A 20721-nucleotide genomic window follows, 5' to 3' on the forward strand; every position below is an offset into this window, starting at 1 on the left:
ATCTAAAATGTGCGCTAAGCCAACACATACGGGTAAGGCCAGAGTGAAGTCAATGGTAAGGCTATGCTAACTGTTTTCTCTTTAAATGCTAGCAAAAAGTTTGCTAAGGACAATTTTGTAGGAACAAATGTTTTAATGTGGTTACGAGAAACTGGAGCTTCTTTTGTCACATCGGTGCCTTGCCTCACTAGAAATTAAAAACTAAAAATAACTAGTTAGGAAGAAGCATGCATGACATCACTAACCTCATTATGTTCTTATGAAAACATTTTTTATTTTTTCTATGGCTTTCCTAATAGAAGTAATAGTACTGTATGTCATTTTCTTTAACCATTGTGTGGTATTTTGTCCAATCCTTTGATATTTACATCAGAGGCATTTTACATCAAAGGGAAAGCATTTAAATACAACACTAGGGAGCTGAAATTTCACCCAGATGGTAAAAACAAGTCAAAGTTCAAAATTGCACCACCACTTAATTATCAGATAGGGGCAGTGTGCCATCCCTTGGCTAACTACTGCCAGAATGATGTGGAAGAAAATGACCCAAAAATCATCAAAATATTGCCAAGGATTAAGTTACATTTTTTGATAAACACAAAATAAATTGAGCACCGGGTAATCCAAAGGCTTTCTCTTCCACCATTAGGCCAAACATCTCCTAGAGTTCCTTTACTGCCTGAGGCAGACTTGACACTGACTGGACTTGCGTCTCTGGTCCTCGGCAGCTTTGATGGTTCCAGGCCTCGGCTTGACAAACTGATCTTCGTGGCGTATGGCGGTCAGCCAGAAGCTGTAGAGGTTGGCGAAGTAGTGACAAGAACCTCGTGCGCCCTGGCATTCGATGATCGGGTGAGTTCGGAAGTCCTTGAGGCAGCTGCCAGTAGATGTCAGAGATTGACCGCCACCCTCGTCACCTGCCCCCGTTTGCTGGAGAAAACCACAAATACAAAAGTTGTGCTGAAAACTTTTTTGAGCTTTGTTTGCTAATTGAAAATAAGAAAACAAAATGATCAGAACCCTTAACCCTTGTGCAGTATTTTACATCGATGGGAAACCAGGGAGCTGAAATTTCACCCAGATGGTGACAACGTATCGAAGTTCAACAAGGGACGGCCATCTAGTTATCACACTAGAGTGGCTAAAATACTGAGAATGATGTGGGGAAAAAAGTTACAGAAAATTGGTCCAAATACTGCACAAGGGTTAAGAGCCAATATGTTAATTTTGTCCATGATACATACAAGGAGGAAGGAGAATCCTGTCCATAGGCTCCTCCAGCCAGGTGGGCATTGGGGAATTGCTAGATCCTGACTATGAAAAGCCACAGCGGGCAAAGATGTCTCGCACACCACACAGCGGCTGATGTGGGATCTGATCTCGTGCCCAAAGAGCGGCATCATTGGTATGGCCGCCGTGGTGGAAAGCCAGTAGGATTTGTCGTTGCGGGCCGAGTAGTGGCAGGCAGCTTTGTTGCAGTAGGAGAACGGCATGGAAGAAAACACGGGCAAGCAAGAGCCAGCTTGACCTACAAAGAAGGGTCAGATGAGCCAAAAATGATTTACTATTCAGTGCATGGTAGTCTTGAAACATTATATGGTTTTCCCCACCAAGGTCTTGCGTGTGCGCTTTCTCCTGTCCCTCCAAGAATGCCAGACTGTAGCCCACCCACAACTGGTTGCTGCCTTCGGGGCAATGAGGCACTTGAACTGATTGGCTGTGAATTACCAACAGGAACCCTGAGCTTGAGGTCCTCGTATAACCTGGCGCGCCAGGGTCACCGCGTTCACCTGGGCTGCCTGGAGAGTGAACAATGAACACAATTCAAAAGAAGAAATTGTCAACACCCCCCTACTTTTTTTTTGCTCTTTTAATAGTTTGAAGCAGCGGTTCTCAAATGGGGGATATGTGAAGGCACTTTAAGAGGTACATGAGAGTTTCTGCAGCTATCTATTGCAATGGCATCAACAGTACATTTTGATTTTTAAATTACAGTTTGCTTTTCAAATTGAGAAAAAATGAATTGGAGCATGAATCAACTTTTTGGTGAATTGCATTGAGGTGATTCCTTTGCAAAATGTTGATTGCTTTTATTCTGCACATTTTCTGTCAGGGGAGCTACAAATAAATCAGATGAAGTTACACAATTGAATTTATGGTGTTGTGGAATAAAAAAACATGCTTAAATATACTACTAAGAAATAAATCAGACACAAATGGTACAGAACTCTGTTTTTAAGTCTTTATTTTCCCTTCCAAAAATGGTTCGCTTTCGTTAGGTGCTTGGCTGAAAAAATATGTCACGGGGGGAATATTTTTTTTTTTAAATAAATAAAAAATTCTGACAACCGCTGATTTAGCCATACATCTATAGCAAGTTCCAAACACATGAATGAATTTCAAAACTCACCTTGTGGCCCAACAAATCCAGGCTGACCAAAATCTCCTTCATCACCAATCGGACCATCAATACCGGGAGGACCTAGTGGTCCAGGGTTGCCCCGAGAACCAGTTGGACCCTTTTGTCCTAAAACACAAGAAAAAATAAATGGTTCTCAATCAAGTCCAGACTTCCAATAAGGCAGAATAACTTCCATCCATTTTTCTACAGGGTTTTACCCTCATTTGGGTTGCACGTAAACTGGACCTGGCATTGGGAAAGAGGCAGAGTAAGATCTGGATTGGTCTCAATCAATCATAAGGCCCATTCAGACAATGAACTCATTCACTGCCAATGACAACTTAGACTCAAAGATCCATTTTTGCTGGATTGGCAATGAATCAATTATCTTACTGCTAATGAAATTTAGTCTAATCTTCCAAACAGCTTTTATAAATGGTTATAAAGAAAGATAGACAGTCTACAAATAATATGAAACTTTCTTGCCTTTTGGTCCATTGCGCCCAGGTAAACCCGTAGCACCTGGCAACCCAACGGGTCCTGGGTAACCGGGACGTCCTGGAGGGCCGTCTGGAGCTTTCTGTGTGGGTTCGGTAATCGAATCGCCATGGGCACCCTTAGCACCTGGACATGACAAAGATATTCCCAGCAAAAATGATGATGTCTTCGATTGAGCGTGCTACTTTTTAAGAACAGTTCCAAACTAGCCTTAAAGGTCAGGGCGCAAAGAATTCTTAGAGTTGGTTAAAAATCATATGTTGGTTGATATTAATATATTTATCTAGGAAGTTGTGAAGTATAGTTTCATATAATACTAGGTTTTAAAACTTTACAAACAAGGAATGCTAACCCACTGCGAAACGGCCGTGAAATTCCATTCACCTGGCTTTCGTGAAACCACGGCTACGGAAATAGCTGAAGATGCGAGGGAAGCGTTACTCACACTGTATAGGACAAATTCAAACTAGTTTTTAATGATTCAGCTGATGTACGCGTTAGTCAATCATTTTGTAAAAACAGTTATACTTTGCGAAAGGGTTATGAAACTTTTCAATCTTTGATCCCTGGCCTTTAACAATCCCTGAAAGCGTTTGAATCGCTTACCAATATCACCAGGTGGACCAGGTAGCCCTTTCCTCCCCCAAGGCCCAGGATCACCTCTCGGTCCTTTAGCCCCATCAAATCCTCTGGGACCAGGAAGGCCTCTGTCACCTATAATTGTGCATTTAAAGCTCGAGAATAAGAGTAATGTGATGTTTGGAGTTTTGAAAAAGAGTTGAAGATGATTTTACCTTTTGGTCCTGGAATTCCTGGATATGAAGAAGTTCCTGGATTTCCTGGATAGCCCTTCTCTCCCTTTCTGCCTTGAGGCCCTGGTGGGCCGGTTGGTCCGGGATCTCCTTTGTGGAAGAAGAGGCTGCCCGGTTCACCTTTCTTCCCGGGGGGGCCTAAGAAGAACGAGTAACACATCAAATGAAAAGGATATTACTTATGAGATTGACAAGAACTGACCTGGCAGCCCAGGAGCCCCCTCAGATCCTGGATCTCCAACAGGTCCTGGCAAAGGTCTGGGACAATCTCTACCAGGATAACCGGGTTCACCCGGAGAACCGGGTGCACCTGATGGAAGAATACGCAGTTGGAATTTGATTTCAACATTTGGTTCAGCAATGATTAAAGGCAGATTCTTGTTGAATATTTCTGGTATCCCTTAGGACTAGAGCCCAGTTGTACCAGGACACCCAGAACTAAAAGTGCTGTTCTTCAAATAGAGAATTAGTTTTGTATTGATCTTGATTCCTTGGGTTTTTGATACCTGGGTCACCAGGTGAACCCATAATTCCTTTGGGACCAGGGTAAGAGGGTCCTGGAGCCCCCGGCAGTCCCCTGGAACCTTTGGCTCCAGGAAAGCCATCTGGTCCTCGGGGGCCTGGGATTTTTCCTTATTAAAACAAAAAAAATATATATTTTTAAGAGCTGGTTAACCGAGTCACGAGTGAATTTTTAAAAGCAAGTTTGAAAATGTCTTTACCACTAGCTCCTTTCATCCCTTTTATTCCCCTCAGCCCGTCCAATCCAGAAACACCCGGCGGCCCAGGGAGTCCTTATTAAATGAAATTACATTAATGTCATATTATAAATCCATGTAATGTAGACATTTTTAATGTGTCCTATTTTTTTCAGTGATTTCATGACATCGGTACCTGGAGGTCCATATGGGCCTAGAGGACCCGGAGGCCCCCCATACCCACTTTCACCTTGAATACCAGGAATGCCTGGATTGCCCGGTGGGCCTATTGGCCCAGGAAAACCTATGAAGAAGAGCTCATAAACAAGGCACTCCAACATCAATGATTATACATTTACAGTACTTTCAAAGCAATACATACAAAACAAACAAACAAAAAAACAGCCACAGAAAATCACCTGGTCTTCCATCTGATCCTGGTTCACCAGGAGTACCCGGTAATCCTGGCTGTCCCGGATACCCTCTTGGACCTGGGTCGCCTGGATCTCCTGGATCCCCAATTAGTGCTAGATAAAAAAAAAAAAAAAAGTTATAATCGGCAGTTTTAAAGACCACAAGTTTCTCCGTACAATAAAATTCTTACTTTGCTGCCCACACGAATGTCGTAAAAAAAAAAAAAAAAAAAAAAAAAAGGAATACCAGAAGTACCAGGTTAAGTGACCACCTTTCTGAACTGAGTAAATTTACCGCTGAATCCCTTCTCCCCTTTAGCTCCTTTTGGTCCTCCTCTTCCAGGTTGTCCAAAAGAGTCCCCGGAATCACCTTGGAAAGTATGTGTTTGAATTAGCTCAATTAGTCTTATTGTAATCCACATCATGAAACGATGATGAATACAATAGAGGTTTGTATTTACCTTTGGCACCTGGAAATCCTGGAACTCCTGGAATTCCTGGAGGTCCTATTGATCCTGGTTCTCCCTTGACCAGGCATGGACATGAAAAATGGGTATGACTGTCATTTTTATATGGTCCCATCCATCCAGATATATACATAGATATAGATATACCATATTTCTCCAAGTACAAGCCAACCTCACGTATAAGTCGAGCCCTACTTTTCTACTTCAATTTGGGTGAATTTAAAAAAAAAAAAAACACGATTGTAAGCCTACCCTTGACTAAGTGGTTCATGGCATAGATCATGGCTGTCCAAATATACCACATGGTGAGGGTTATTGAAATAATAATATTACGGTATTTTTAGATGCAGTTCTGCATCGTATATTGAATAAAATTAGCGGTTTTGGGGGGATCCTGAAACTAATATTCCAATAATTAAATGATTTCAAGTTTCAATGCTTTATTTTTTTTGACACAGCTCAATGTTAATGTCAAAAAACCCTAATAGTCGTCATCATTATCTGACACGCCCAATTTAACTCACGGTCATCGGAGATGATTTGCTGATCATCTTACTTGAGATATTATCCCAAGTTCTTTTACCCAAGTGATGACTATTGTGAGAACAGAGCGTGGAACGCTCCAAGGGCTGAAGGAGATAAGTCAAGCTGTTTTTCCCCTTTCGTAATGCGTCAAAGTCCGCTGGAAAAATGATCCATGCAGCGTCGTTGTTGAAAACAAAGAGGCTTTAAGGCAGCGCTTGATGAAAGTGCATATTTACGACATTCTGTGCTATCTCTAAAACGAATGAGAGGATATATCTAATTAGGGGAATATATGATCCTTTTAAGCCTTGTAAATGACATGGTATTACTTATATCGCATTCAAATTAATGTTATTCAAACGCAGCGATGTGGAAAAAATGGGTTTGTTTTGAGTTAACGCCCCCCTCCCCAATATGAGGGTTGAAAATTAGGAGGAAAGGATGAAAACAAAACTCAACTTGTACTTGGAGAAAGATAGTAGATATAGATATAGATATAGATATAGATATAGATATAGATATAGATATAGATATAGATATAGATATAGATATAGATATAGATATAGATAAGAATGTAAGGTCACTACAGAACTATACCGGATCTCCATCAGCCCCACGGTATCCCCTAGGTCCAGGAAAACCTTTTGGTCCAGGGTGCCCCGGATCTCCAGGTATCCCATTTCTACCTGGTACACCAGCATTACCTTTAAAGCCTGGTGAACCAGGGAAACCATCTGGTCCTGGATCACCCGGCCCTCCTCTTTGGCCCTTTACCCCTAAAGACAATAATTAAACCTTTTGATGTGCTGATCCCAGTTGGTTTTGCTGTAAACTGATCAATATTTACTTTTAATTTTGTAACTAGTTAGCTGACTTACCAGTTGGTCCAGGTAGACCTGGTAGTCCTCTTCTTCCTGGTGCTCCTGGTTCTCCCTTTCGTAAAATGACTAGTTTTGCTTCTCCTGGTAATCCTTTGGGACCACGTATTCCTGAAAGGCAATTAGTGGGGACATAGACAACAGTGGCCACAACTGTAGCTACACTTTCATGGAGATTGGAGTTTCCAAACTTTTAGTCACAAAGTTTTCAAGAGCAAGTGAAGTGAAACATGTAATAAATACCTTTAATACCAGGATAACCTGGTTCTCCTGTGGCACCGGATGGACCATCAAAGCCTCTTTCCCCCGGCTGGCCTCTAGGACCTGGAGGTCCTGGAGGTCCTGGCAAGCCTCTGGCCCCATCCCTTCCAGGGGACCCCAACTCACCTTAGGAGGAAATCAGAATCAAGTTATGATTTAAGCGAGACTAAATAAGTGCTTTGTGTTTTCTTCTGAATTTGGATTGCATTTTTGACAAGGCTCACCTTTACGCCCAGGCCATCCATCGTTTCCAAGATCGCCCGGAGGGCCGACAAAGCCTTTTGGTCCTGCTGGGCCTGGTTGACCAGGAGGACCAGGGAGACCCGGTTGCCCCACGGGACCACGACCAGGTAGGCCTGAATCTCCCCTTGGGCCCTTTGGACCAGGAATGCCTCCAGGAGGGAACATCACAAGGAATGTTTAATAGAACTTTAGAGAAATGAAACCACATTTGTGGGTTTTTCCGCTGAATCCTCACCTGGCACACTTGGTCCAGGCTTTCCTGGTAAACCTGGGGGTCCAGGAGGTCCTACTAACTCAGGTAATGTACATCGTGGGCCTCGAGGTCCGGTAGCTCCAGGATCACCATCTAACCCTTGTTCTCCTTTTCGACCTGGCCATCCAGGTTGGCCTTTTACACCTGAATGATTTCAAATATTTGAAATAGGGTTTTAGTACTCCATATGAACTTAGATTTGAGTTGGGCTTAGACCCATGTGATTTGGATTTGACAGATTTTGACCTTGTGGACTTGGACTTGACTTGGACTGTGACTTGAACTTGATTTGGACCGTGACTCAAACTTGAGTTGGATTCAATAAACATGGACTTCACTAAAGTTCTGATTTAAAATACGATCCCATCCGAATTTGACCTTGGCCTTTGTGGGGTTGGTTTTGACTTGGATTTGGACCTTTGTGACTCGAACTTGACTTGGTCTCAACTTAAGATACACTTCACTATAGCGCTCATTTAAAATGCTAATTGATCTAATGTTTCATATTTGTCCCCTTACCTGGAAAACCGGGACTTCCTGGTTGACCAGAAATCCCCTTTCTCCCTTTGAATCCAAGTGGTCCAGGTTCACCAGGGGGGCCTGGTAAAGCATGGAGCACATCTCCAGGAGAACCTTTCTTCCCTGGTGGCCCAGGTAGTCCGGGAGGGCCTGGAGGACCATCTAGGCTTTGTCCGGGAATACCATGGTTACCCGGATCTCCATTTATACCTCGAGGGCCTGTTAAAATTGCATGAGTTTACAAGATGTTACAAAATGGCATTTATGTTTTATCAGCAATATGCATGACAACCTGGAGGTCCAGGCAAGCCAGTTCCACCATCATCTCCTTTCATGCCTTTAGGTCCTGGAAGTCCAGGGACTCCTTGAATTCCATCCCTTCCAGGCTCACCTGGAATCCCTATAAGGATTAAAATTTTGAAAGACTTGTAACTAATAAACAGAAGAAAGTTGTGTATGTTTTTCTCAATTAACGCTCTTCTATTCGGCTATGTTTATTTTTTCATTTAGTGCGGTGTCATGTGATCAACTAAGGGAGCTAGACGGGCCTCCAGTCGACCACAATTGAAACAATGGGCACACTTGGTCTAAGGCCTTACCCGGTGAACCAGGTTCTCCCTTAACACCAGGTGGTCCGGTTGCGTTTTCATGGCAGCATAATTCCATGTCACCTAATGATATGAAGTGGATTACAGACATATGCATAAAAATTGAGAAAATTTAAGGAACTATAAACTTATTCAACCTGGTTGGCCCTTTCGCCCGGGAATTCCTGGAGAGCCCGGATACCCATCATCGCCATTTGGTCCTGGTAGACCAGGTGGGCCTGGGAAACCAGGACCTGGGATCCCGGCAATGCCTGGAGGGCCATTTGGACCAGCCGCACCTGGGTCTCCTTTGGGACCAGGTCTCCCTGGATAACTGTCACCCTATGAAAATCCATATTCTTCAATTTTCATGCACAGAATAAAATGATGTCATTTACGGTGCTACAACTTACTGGCAGTCCAGGATCTCCTCTCAGCCCAGGAGGACCATCGAGTCCTGGTTTACCCAGTTGTCCAGGAGATCCAGGATATCCTGGTTCTCCCTGGTTTCCTTTTGCACCTGTTAGTCATGAAACAAGTCAGACTATTTGGGGGAGACTGTATGTGGCTTTCAACCATTTTGGGCCTACTCACCTTTTACTTTAGAATGAAAATTATCCCCCTTTGCTCCCTTAACTCCTTTTAAACCCATATATCCCTTAAAGCCCTGCAAATAGATGCAAAAATTCAAGTGCATTGTCACGGTATTAATATTGCGAGCGCTGCTGTATTTTGGTTATCCCACGGTTCTCACATGTGGGCCTATAGGACCCTCATCCCCTTTTAGTCCTGGCTCCCCCTTCATCCCTTGAGGTCCTGGTACTCCTGGAGGTCCTGGGAAACCAGGCTGCCCAGGGGGACCAGGCTGTTCTGGTTCAATCCGACACTTACATTCCCCTTCACAACCTGCAAAGGATTAAGGATGTTAAGTCTCTTAAAGGTCAAGGTGTGAAGATTGAAAAGCTTTGTTTGTTTGTTTGTTTGTTTTTTGATAGCTCTAGAACACAGTGTTGTTGGTAATGCTTTGGGTCTTCAGTCATCCCCTGTGTATCAAAATCTCCTTCTCAAACTCAAAAATATTGTTTGCCATTGAGTAATTCCATGTAGAGTATGAAAAATTGTGGAATATCTCTCCAGTAGCTCTAGAGGTGGATAGAGTGACTGCACTTGCAATGCTGCAAGCTTCTGAATAGAAGAAAACCTTGAATTTAATTGAAAACCTTATATTACTGACAACTTCCTAGAAGTGATGTGCGTATCACAAAACATCAACAACAAAATTATGAATTTTAACAGACCCTATGAAAGCCCTTTAATGTTAGTGCCGTGCAAAGATGGTATTACTGTTAGAGCATTTAGATTTCAAAAAAGGAACACATTACCCTTATATCCTCTGATGCCTTTGTTCCCAGGTGGTCCTCTATCACCAGGTTCACCAGGGTCGCCTGGTTGACCAGGTTTACAATCATAGTCTATGGATAAATCAACCGGGCAAAAATGTAAGGCCCTATCATTTCAACAGTAGCATATTGATTCTGGCCGTGTTATGAGGGGATCATACTTACCGCCGCAACCTTGATGGAGCACAACAAAAAGAATGTTGCATCAGAGCACATATTTCCCACGCAATTTACCAAATATGACTTGAAGGTGCTTTATACCTGGAGGACCAGGAGGTCCGGTGACACCTTTCCTCCCGAAGATTCCTTTTCTTCCCTTTGGTCCTGGCAGTCGATTGATTAAGTCGGTAAAACTCCCTGGCTCTCCCTTAAAGCCTTTGGGACCTGGGGGTCCCCTTGGACCCCACACAATGGAATCATCTAGGCAAAAAGAAAATCATCAACTAGAGACACCATGTGCTTAAAAATACTCACTAATTGCACATCGAGTCAAGCAGGGAAATTTCAGCAACTGGAATTTTCTAACCTGGATATGATAGTCCTTTTGGGCCTGGAGGTCCACGTTCGCCCATTAATCCTGGGTCACCTGGTAGTCCAGGATTTCCAGAATAACCTTTTTCACCCTTTTCACCTGTGTGTTTGTGTGAAAAAAATAGGGGTGTCGCTATCAAAAATTGATATCAGATCAACCTCCCAAAAAAACAGTACAGTATCATATTATATTGGTCTACATTCAAATTCACCAATATTAGCACAAAATATATTCTGAATGCACTCACATACACTTGAATTTTTTTTTTCACTTCAAAGACTATAATTTGTTTTTATTTACCATATTTTTTGGACTATAAATTGCAACATTTTCTCATAATTTGAATCCTGAGCCTTATAGTCCAGTGCGGTTAGCTCCAGTTTATGTATTTATTTGGGGGGGGGGGTGTTAACCACCAGGAGATAGTCCACCTGTAAAGCAATGTGTGTGCATGTGAAAATATAAATGGAAACATAAATGTTCGCAAATGATGGGTCTGGCTCTTAGTAGGATATGAGGGAACATTTTTTTTTGTGTGTGTGTTTTTTTTTTTTTTTTCCTCGGCCCTCTTGTTTGGACAGACGGGCTTATTTGTGCATACTTTGAACCCCACCTGTGAGAGAAGAGCCTTTCAAATATTCCAAGGGACCAGGGAGACCTGAATCACCAATGTATCCCTGTTAAAATGTGACAAAAGGTAGATTATGGGTAGATGAGATTTAAAGGTTCTTGTTTCGCACCTATGAAAGCCGGCAATCGTGTTAAATTAGGGTTTAAGAAAAATAACCTTTGGTCCCGGTCTTCCGTTGAAACCCGGAAGGCCACTCTCGCCTGGTGACCCCTAAAAATCAACGTAAATAAGTTTACACACTTTAGAGTAGGCAAGGATTTGATTTCTTCATATATTGCTGGCTGTACCTGAGGTCCCGGCAGTCCTGTGCTACCAGGCGACCCCGGAAAACCCTAAAAAAGAAAAGGTGCAAAATAATATTGTAAGAATTCTGGTTAATTCAGTCGATTAAGTATCTAAGTCAGTGGTGTATGCCGAGTGAAATATTATTCCCACAAACCAGTGCATAGCATTTTTGTTGAGTGCTATGCCAATATTGTCTGATTTAGTAACCTTTGGAAATGTTGGTCTCACTTGAACAATTTAGAAAAAAAGGTAAACAAAAAATAAATGAATAAATATGAATAAAGAGGTGTGTACAATAAATCTAGTTTAATTTTTCAAAGTAGAATTTCAAGCTATGATTACGGTAGGTTTTCAGTCGAGGTTTCAAAGCAAGGTTTTAAACTAGTGTTAGAAAGTAAAGCTTCAAGAGGGATTTTAGCTTCGAGTAGTGTTTGGATTTCTAACAGTGAACAACTTACAGATCTGTTTTCTGAAGAGAATCATGGCACATTAAGGAAAGCTCTACAGCACATAAAACAAGTTTATGAGTGGCAGATATTACTTTTAGTATATGCAGTGGGCCACCTAAAAATGGTCAAAGGGCCACAAATGGCCCCCAGGCTGCAGTTTGTACACCACTAAATTTATTGTTTCTTAAAATGATTTTCTAATGGTGCTACTTTTGAAATCATTTTAATATCACTCCCTGTAGTGCTTTCAAGTCACCCATTGGTGAATGAGTACATTACCAATGATAATTACCATTTGCCCATCTATGGTCTTTCCGACTGTATACAAGCATGAAGCTAATTTCTCACATAACCGTGAATGTAAATGACTTGCCCGAAGTCCAGGAAAACCGAGAATTCCTTCCTCTCCTTTCATTCCTTGTCCGTAGGAGTCAGCGCGACCACCCTTTAAAAGAAACAAACAAAAAAAAAACAATTAGATCATAATCAAACAGTTACATTTTTCAGTCTGTGCCACAGGATTCTAACTCACTGGTTCGCCCTTTGGGCCACAAGGCCCAGGATGACCTCTGTCTCCCTGAAATACACAAACATGAATTGATATTGGTCAAAAGGATGAACAAAATCGATTGTGAGCATTCACACACACCTTGTACCCTTTGGGTGGGAGGAAATCTGGGGGATACTCAATAATTTCTTCTGGTCCTTGTGGACCGGGTGGGCCTTGTTCACCCTTGTATAGTACACGGAAGGAAAGTGGTGAAGATATTCACAATTGCATCCTCGAAAGAGAATTGCTGTCTTACGTCGTCTCCTTTTATGCCTGGGTATGGTCTTCCGGGGTCACCCTGCATAAACACATTTTTGTAAGATTCAGTTTGCATAGAATTTAATATTCCCTGTTAAAACAACTATAACATACAATTGCAGTGATTTAATTTGAAAGAAACTCACTTGTGGTCCTCGGACACCTTTATACCCGTTCGAGCCCTGAGTGGAGCAACAGAGATGTTAATGATGAGTAAATTAACTCATTCACTGCCATTGACGAAATTTGATGTCACAAGATCAATTTGCTTGGGCGGGCAGGAAGCAAGTTGACTCATTCAATGGCAGCCTAGTTAAAATGCATCTTTGACGTCTACAGTTGTCAGTGGCAGTTCATGAGGTAAATGAATGGTGTCCAATCTACGACTTGTCATGCACATTGTAGCGGGCCATACCTACACTAAAAATACCATTTGACATAGCCTGCAATGCTATTTAAATAAGTAATTTAAAAGCGGTTGATCTAAGCAGTGTTTGAAGTGTGAGAAAAAAACTAATTTGCCTCATCACCGTTATCAGAAAGGCTTGACAAAGCAGTTAAAAAAAACAACAACATTGTACATAGGCAATGTGTGACGTGCTTGTTTGATTAATTTATTTTTTATTTGATTTATTTATTTATTTGTTTTTTTTAGACACCGGTGAGTTAAAGTTTATTTACCTGATTTCCCGGTGGGCCTGGAGGCCCGATGTTGCCTTTAGGTCCAGTTATTCCAACTGGGCCCTGAATGAATAGAAATAAGTGCATATTATGATAAGTAGGCAAAAGATGTTCAACAAGCAGTTTTCCTACATGGATAAGATAAAAAAAATGAACAAGGGAACTTCCAATGTGTTTTTGCCTATAAGAATGCATCAAGTTTGAAAATAAACCCAAAGTATTTAACTTAATAATTCTCCAAATTCTCAGTTTTGGCGTTAACACCCTATTAGATATAAAAATGTGACAACAATATACTTACAGGTAGACCCGGATCTCCTGGTCGACCGGGATCTCCCTGTAAAAAAAAAAAAAAAAAAAAAAGAAAGAAACCTACGTATGAATGGAAATAATAACATTTACATGATTATACAAGAACAAAATAAGGGTTCTTACAGGAGGTCCAGAAAGGGAATCAGTATATAAAGGTTCTCCCTTAAGTCCTTTTGGCCCAGGGAATCCCTGTGGAAATAAATAATTGTCATCAATTTAAAACTTGTTAGCTTGAGGACCCTATTCATTCAAAATTCAATTCAATTTTTAAAGATGTTCTGTCGACGCTGGGAGCTCTTTGAACTTTTTGCGAAAAAAATTATGACAAAATATGTATTGTCAAAAAAAATAAAAAACAACATTAACCAAGCCAGAAAAGGTTAAGGACATTAAATATAAGTTAAGAGATGAATGTGTTTTTTTCTTTCAAACACCAATATTTTTCCTTGTCCTGAAAATGAATATCAGCTCCAAATATCATTTTCACCTTCCTTGACAACGAATAATCACTACCGTCCCTGTAAAAATCATACTGGTCTCTATTTTGGTAGTTTGGTTCATTTTTAATCAATATATATATATATATATATATATATATATATATATATATATATATATATATATATATATATATATATATATATATATATATATTTATTTTATTTTTTTTGTAAAGCCCACCTCACTTTAAATGAATGGATGAGTGAAATAATTATTCATTAATTATTTCATTAATAAGGAGAAAAGTGCAGACTCAATCCTGCCAAACTGAAAGTATTGCGAATAAGTATTTAGGTGACAGAAAAAAAAACAGCCTTGCTGGATAGCTTGTCCTATTTAATATATGAGCGTTTGACCCACAGGTGGCCCATGCACTCCATCCACTCCAGGGTATCCGGGAACGCCAGGTTGACCCACGGCCCCCACACAGCCGTCCACTCCAGGCAAGCCAGGCTCACCACCTGCTCCAGGATGACCCTAAAGACATGGTATCTACTTTATAGTGACTGTAGAAGAAAAGGAGGGTATCCTCCAGAACTTGACTTACCAATGAACCCTCATGACCAGGAAAACCTGGAGCCCCAGTGCTGCCCTAAAAGATTTACAGTGCCAGAAGATTCTTGAGCATGACAGTGAATTCTAACAACTATCAGGTCAGGAGTTTTACCCGTTCTCCTTGGGGCCCTTCTAGGCCTGGCGATCCTTGAGATCCCTGCCTGCCTTTCTCTCCAGGTGACCCCTCGTTACCCCATGGTCCCATTAGCCCACGTGGTCCTTGCTTGCCTGATTTACCTGGCTGCCCCTACAAAGAGAATGGAGTATATTTAGGTATGTTTTTCGATGTATGTTATACTTTTGCTACTTATTTCTTTGAGTACTTCCTTATTTATTTAAAAAATGAGATGTAGTGTAGAACAGTTTGTAAATCTTGACTCACTCGCAGAATGTGGTTCCATGCGTAAAAAACGGAGTCCCGCAGTAGAGGGCACTAAAAACTCAATTTGTTCCAGTGGGAGGTATATTATAGATCCCCACGCAGTTCCCTACATTTATTTAATCAATGCATACAACTATATATTTTAGATTTGGGGAAAATAAAACAAAAGTAGGACAGAGACAGGCGGACAAATTGCCGGATATTTACATGTCCATTGGCAGCACTAAATACTGTACCTAAATTTGACATGTTCTACTTTTCTCCACTAGAGAGCAGTAAAGACCAAGACTCTGGCCTTAGTGAGACGTTCAAAAATGTATGCAGTATGCACTTGCAATGTGACTAAAATTGGGCACAACGGTGCCCGACCTATGGTCCCCGGGCCATTTATAGCACTACATTTTCAGCAGCCCAATGCATGTACCAATTATAACCTTTGACACAATAAAACACAAAGGAACTACCTAAAGCTAAAGTAATAACACTTTTTTTCTTCACAGCAATGAATGTAAAGATGGAAATCGTGTCAGAGGTCAGGCATTATTACAGGTTAGAGACAGGTTACAGGTCAGACATCAGTTGAGGTTACATGAATGCTCTTCAGGGGGTCTGTGTGCTTTTAACAATAATTCTATTCAGTTCTGGTGAATTGATTGTGTAAGTGATTCATTATCCACTAAATAGGCACTGAATCTGTTGAGTGTGTCCCTGAACTGCATGTAGAATTTTTGGTAGGGACATTTTAAAATGTGAAAAATAATTTTATTCTTTCTTCTTTTTTTTTTTTTTTTTTTAAGTAGCCCTGAAGCATGTATGTGTGCTGAAATTGCAAACATATGACTCAATGAGGAAATAGTTGTGAATCAAGCGTATGAATGAATTAGTGATTTTTTTAGGCTGGAAAATTAGGACAGTTGAACACATTTCTTTCATTGGAAATGAATTGTTTTTTGGGGTGAAAAACTGGAAATCGTGAAAAATTTAGAATTTGTGAAAAAGGAAAAAATGAGAGCCTGGATGGCATGAATTTTCTGAATAGGCTGAGTTTTGATTGAAGTAATCGATTGAAAATTAGAAAGAGATTAGAGAAAAAAATGTGGTCGGAATAAAATGAAATATAATATTAGAGAAATAGGTATGACCTTCAGCCTTCACTCAAAGAAAAAGGTTCCAAGAGCCGATTTTCAATCCGTCGATAAAATTAAAGGTATTTCACAATAAAGGGAAAGCACTGAAAGAAGACACTTGGGAGCTGAAATTACACCCAGATAGTTACAATATGTCAAAGTTCATGACCACACTACCAGGACTGTGCCACCCAGAGACAAAAATGCTGTGAGAAGAATGTGAAGAATTGGTCCAAAAAATGGTCAAAATAATGCACATGGGTCAATCATCGCGATAAGCCACTTCTTACCCGTGCACCTTTAGCAGGAAGACACTGACACACCGAGCAATCTCTGCCTTCACAAGGACCCTCAACATTGCCCTGAATAAGAAAAAAAACAACTTAATTTGAAATCAGCCTTTTTGTAAGCTTAAGAGAGAAGAAATGTTCAAACGTGCATAAGGTTAACATCGTGGTCAGAGTGTGGACCTCACAATTTTGCAGGGAATGAACACAAGAACTTCCCCAGGGAAAAGTTCTGCAAAAATGCTTCCAACAGGTCAGTGTTTATCAAATGGCCAAATAAGGGCCCTGACCTTGAGCAGAGAGCTGCGGAAGCTATCTTTCTCCAAATAGTTTGAGAGGCTGCTGACAAGCCACTCCACACCTCCGACGGCAAACCGTTCCCACCCAAAACGCAGACATTTTTACTGCTCCGATAAATACTGAGAAATGTTTTGTCAACAGCGCAAAATATTTACAGGAATTTATACACTAGAAACTGAAACTGAAGCTAATCTCGCATTCCCTTTTGGGGTCAGACAAAACATGAGCATATACATTTAGATTATTTTTTTTACTGCCATCCCAGTAAAAATGGATTTTGGATCTTTGGCCAACATTCGCAGTAAATGAGTTAAATGTTCTCTGGTGTCAGTATCGGTGTTGGTATTGGTATATAGATTGGAGATTTACAATTTTTTGCTGTTTTAAGGAACATTGCTGTTATGGGATATATAGTTCTGAAATTTCTGATGTTGTTTCGGGAGATTTTCTGTATCAAAAGAACTTATGGTATCATTACTTGGGATTGTATTGGTGACTACTCAGGAACTGAGTACTTGTATCGGTATCAGGGTTAGGGTTAGGGTTGCTGGTGCCTATCCCAGCTGACTTCGGGCAGTAGGCGGGGCACACCCTGAACTGGTTGCCAGCCAATAGCAGGGCACACAGAGACAAACAACCATTCACGCACCCAATCACAGCTACGGACAATTCAGTGTGTCTAATACACCTGCCATGGATGTTTTTTAGAGTAGGGGGAAGACGGCGAGAACCCACACGGGCTCGGGAAGAGCATGCAAACTCCACACAGGAAGGCCGAAGCCAGTTGGATGCAAACTCAAGTCACTTAACTGTAAAGCGGACGTGCTAAACACTGCTCCACCGAGCCACCTGCACTGTTTTACTCTTTCAGAATTTCAAGATTTTCCCATGAACTTGGCTAGCATCTTGTGCAAATGTGATTGCTGGTCATGGCGTTTACACGTGTACAGTTTGTAGACTGAAACTTATGTTCCAATTGTCTCATACATTTTTTTCGACATAAGGAAATCTGTTGCTGTAAGAAGTTTACTTACAGCCACCCGGCAGGATTTATGTGTATATAATCGATTGCGAAGAATGATATTGGTGGTACTGTAATGTGGAGCCAGAAATTTTGAAAATTGTTTATGGTGTACAGCTGCCCTAGCTGAATGACCCAGTTTATAACAATCAAACCATGTCATAAAGTTTACACCGTGCATTAAAATTGGCTTACAGCATGTGTCACAGAGATGCTTTGCTACTTAATTGCAGCTGACTTTATCCAGAAGAGATTATGAAAGAAAATGTCACATGCTATAAGTAATGATAAGGTGGCCGTAACACATTCCTGCAAGCACATTCAACTGGAGTGTGATCTAATTAAACAGTCAAAGCATTGTGTCACATTTACAGTGTTATTTTACAAGCACAGCTGTTCCATTGGTGAACGCTTTGCAATATGACGGATGACAGCTAAAACAGGGAAATTCTTACTGCATTGAGCTGCTGTGCAGTGATGAGCAGGACAAGGAGCCACCTGCAAAAATGTTAAAATGGATGGAGACCTTGTTGGCATTTTCCAGTTCATTTGCTCTTAATTTGAAAAGACAAAAAAAAATTGGTGCTATCTCTTAGAGTAATTTATTTGTGCTGGGAAACAGCACATCTGTATGAAACTTAATACAATCACAGTTTATAACATTTAAAAAAAACAAGGTAGCTTGCTTTATGTTCCAATCAATTTGCTCTTCATTTGAAAAGAAAATGTATTGTTGGTGTAAATTGAAAAGCATTGAATTACATTTGCTGATACCTGCAGAAACCCCCAGGAGTGCATGTGCTGCAGAAGGCCAGTTTTTCAGTTTATACAGTCTGCAACTCGCAAATGTGTTGATCCCTTACATAAGCAATCAAGAAGTATGTTTACAATTGTTATGATACAGTCTAAAGGCCAGAATTGCCACAATCACCAGTACCTTCAAAATGGAACTTCATTACTTTTACAATTACACACTGATTCATTCAATCCCAAAGACATACTTGTATGATTTTTGAGTCCAGGCATTGAATCTCAGGTACTTACAGATAAGTAACAGTGTCATTTGAATATTTATAATGTTTCATAATTGAAATATTTATCATTAAAGTTTGTTTTTATTAAATTACAAACAGTACAGTATTTATATTTAAAAAATTGATTGATTTGTTTTTTTCATTTTAAGTAGTAATGTAAATGTAATGTAAAAGTAAAGTAATAGATTGTCAAACAAGCTATTTTCAGGCACTGAATATTTCCTGAATATTTGAAAAACACAATACTGTATATGTATATATATATATATATATATATATATATATATATATATATATATATATATATATATATATATCTTTGGTGTTGAAAGAGTTAACTCATTCAAAACCACAAACATAGTTTTATTTATTTATCAAGAGACCAGACATTCCATCACTGATACTTCTTTATATATCTTCATTTCTTTTTTCAGACTTTTTCAACTGTCAAACTAAAGAAGGGAGAATAAATGGCTGGTACTAAATGAGATTGAAATTCCAAAGTGGAATTGCTGTGTGCATCAACTCACCTGAGGGCGCTCCACGTTAAAGCTGCACATGACAAGTTCATCTTGGCCTCCGTCTGAACAGGTGAGTGAATCCCACAAATCCACCTGTGACAGATACAAATGTTGCATGAAACACGGACCCAAAAGAAACCTAATTGCCTTCTAGCCTTCAGTTCTGGAAGTCAAATAAACATATCATACAGTTCATTTCAACTTCAAAAAGTTGATCATGCTTACCCAAAATCAGACAGGCGAAATCATTGTGGTCAGGAAGATGTGCAACAAGATGCGAGGTAAGTGTGGCAAGTGAAATAGTCAGATGAGGACGGGCGTGAGCTTTTGGGCTGGCCGTCATGCGGGCGCCTCCCCTCTTTCAGGGTCACGTCATCAAGGAGCCTGAAAATCAATGTCATAGCAGCGTGCGCGCTGCGGGCCAGTGGCAGCATCCAGCCGAGCGGGCGTGGATGCTCTCATCACTCTTGTGATTTGTGGGGAGATCACAAAAAAAAGTCATGGGGAGAAGAGAGTTGCTGCTTCCTCTCATCCTGATTGCCGCCATGCTGGCAGACAGCGGAGCCAAGAAGGTAAGAAATGTTTGCCGCACTTGATATGAAACCAAAAGAAAAGCTTTCGTTTGTCCAATGTGTTTTCCCCTAAAATGAGAGAGCATGCCAACATCTTGCGTCCTGATCATGAGCGTTTGTTTGTGGGACTTGTAAGCACACAAAATGCTATTTGGCTGGGCCATGTTGGTGGGCCTTTGTGTGAGATCGCGCACGGGGGCAAAGGACACAAGGCTGAGTTAAACAAAAAAGCTTTCAAGTCATTGAAAGCAGGACTTCAAAGTTTTTTTATGCGCACGTGTCTAACTCTAGGACCCATCTCATCATTTTATGTGGCCCGCAAAAGAATATCAAGAATGTGAACTTATCATGATGCTTGCGAAAATCTGTTGCAAATCTGATTTGGTTCTTGTTACCAAACTCTTTCTTACATTAACATAAAACAATGGAGGCAAGTTAGGGCACTTCGAGGGATATGTGAAATTTTTGAATTTCTGCAAGTAATTAGCAAATCTAATTGAATGCTTTATAATGTTGACAGGAACAGTACACCTTCCCTTTCCAATTAAGAGCAAATGAATTGGAACATGAAACCATTTTTTGCTTGATTGTAATATAGTTATCCATTTTCAAACACTCTTTGCATATATGTCAAGTTCTATACAAAGCAAGGTCATTTTTTTCCAGCATACAAGCAAGAAATAGAACAGATGATGTGACTTCTTCAGTGGTTCTCAAATGGGTATATGTGTACCCCTGGAGGTATGTTAAGGCACTTCAGGGGCGATG

At 40.6% G+C, this 20721-nt stretch overlaps 2 protein-coding genes across 2 annotated transcripts in view; one reads left to right on the plus strand and one right to left on the minus strand.

The window, feature by feature from the left end:
• Positions 1-241: 241 nt before the first annotated feature.
• Positions 242-19431, minus strand: LOC148414756 (uncharacterized). The gene is made up of 47 exons (XM_088429798.1): positions 19391-19431; positions 18282-18324; positions 16509-16580; positions 14822-14956; positions 14702-14746; positions 14515-14631; positions 13777-13842; positions 13643-13678; positions 13342-13404; positions 12807-12842; positions 12659-12700; positions 12502-12585; positions 12385-12429; positions 12226-12297; positions 11406-11450; positions 11275-11328; positions 11101-11164; positions 10482-10586; positions 10217-10375; positions 10121-10129; positions 9938-10027; positions 9310-9461; positions 9150-9222; positions 8969-9075; positions 8714-8897; positions 8568-8639; positions 8261-8368; positions 7969-8187; positions 7432-7593; positions 7178-7345; positions 6930-7079; positions 6693-6797; positions 6412-6590; positions 5284-5347; positions 5118-5192; positions 4829-4936; positions 4606-4713; positions 4434-4505; positions 4218-4343; positions 3914-4021; positions 3694-3849; positions 3506-3613; positions 2880-3025; positions 2411-2519; positions 1611-1799; positions 1245-1528; positions 242-930 (listed from the first exon to the last, which is right to left on the minus strand). The coding sequence occupies exons 1-47, from the start codon at positions 19429-19431 to the stop codon at positions 673-675; spliced, it is 5013 nt and encodes a 1670-aa protein (XP_088285924.1). The 3' UTR covers positions 242-672.
• A 450-nt stretch (positions 19432-19881) lies between these two features.
• Positions 19882-20721, plus strand: part of LOC148414757 (uncharacterized) — a 19709-nt gene continuing 18869 nt past the window's right edge. Inside the window, exon 1 of the mRNA XM_088429542.1 lies at positions 19882-19953. Coding sequence (XP_088285668.1) covers positions 19882-19953 — 72 coding nt within the window. The remainder of the gene's footprint in view (positions 19954-20721) is intronic.

The sequence above is a fragment of the Hippichthys cyanospilos genome, chromosome 12 (genome assembly GCF_059441005.1).
Source record: "Hippichthys cyanospilos isolate Australia breed blue-spotted pipefish chromosome 12, RoL_Hcya_1.0, whole genome shotgun sequence".
Taxonomy (NCBI): Eukaryota; Metazoa; Chordata; class Actinopteri; order Syngnathiformes; family Syngnathidae; genus Hippichthys; species Hippichthys cyanospilos.

Excerpts from the sequence above, each read along its gene's own strand:
- LOC148414756 (XM_088429798.1), bottom strand. The coding sequence starts at position 19,431 with ATGAACTTGTCATGTGCAGCTTTAACGTGGAGCGCCCTCAG. Across the intron at positions 14,747-14,821 it reads AAGGGCCCCAAGGAGAACGG|GGCAGCACTGGGGCTCCAGG; the intron begins GTAAAACTCCTG and ends TAAATCTTTTAG. Across the intron at positions 5,193-5,283 it reads AGGATTTCCAGGTGCCAAAG|GTGATTCCGGGGACTCTTTT; the intron begins GTAAATACAAAC and ends ATACTTTCCAAG.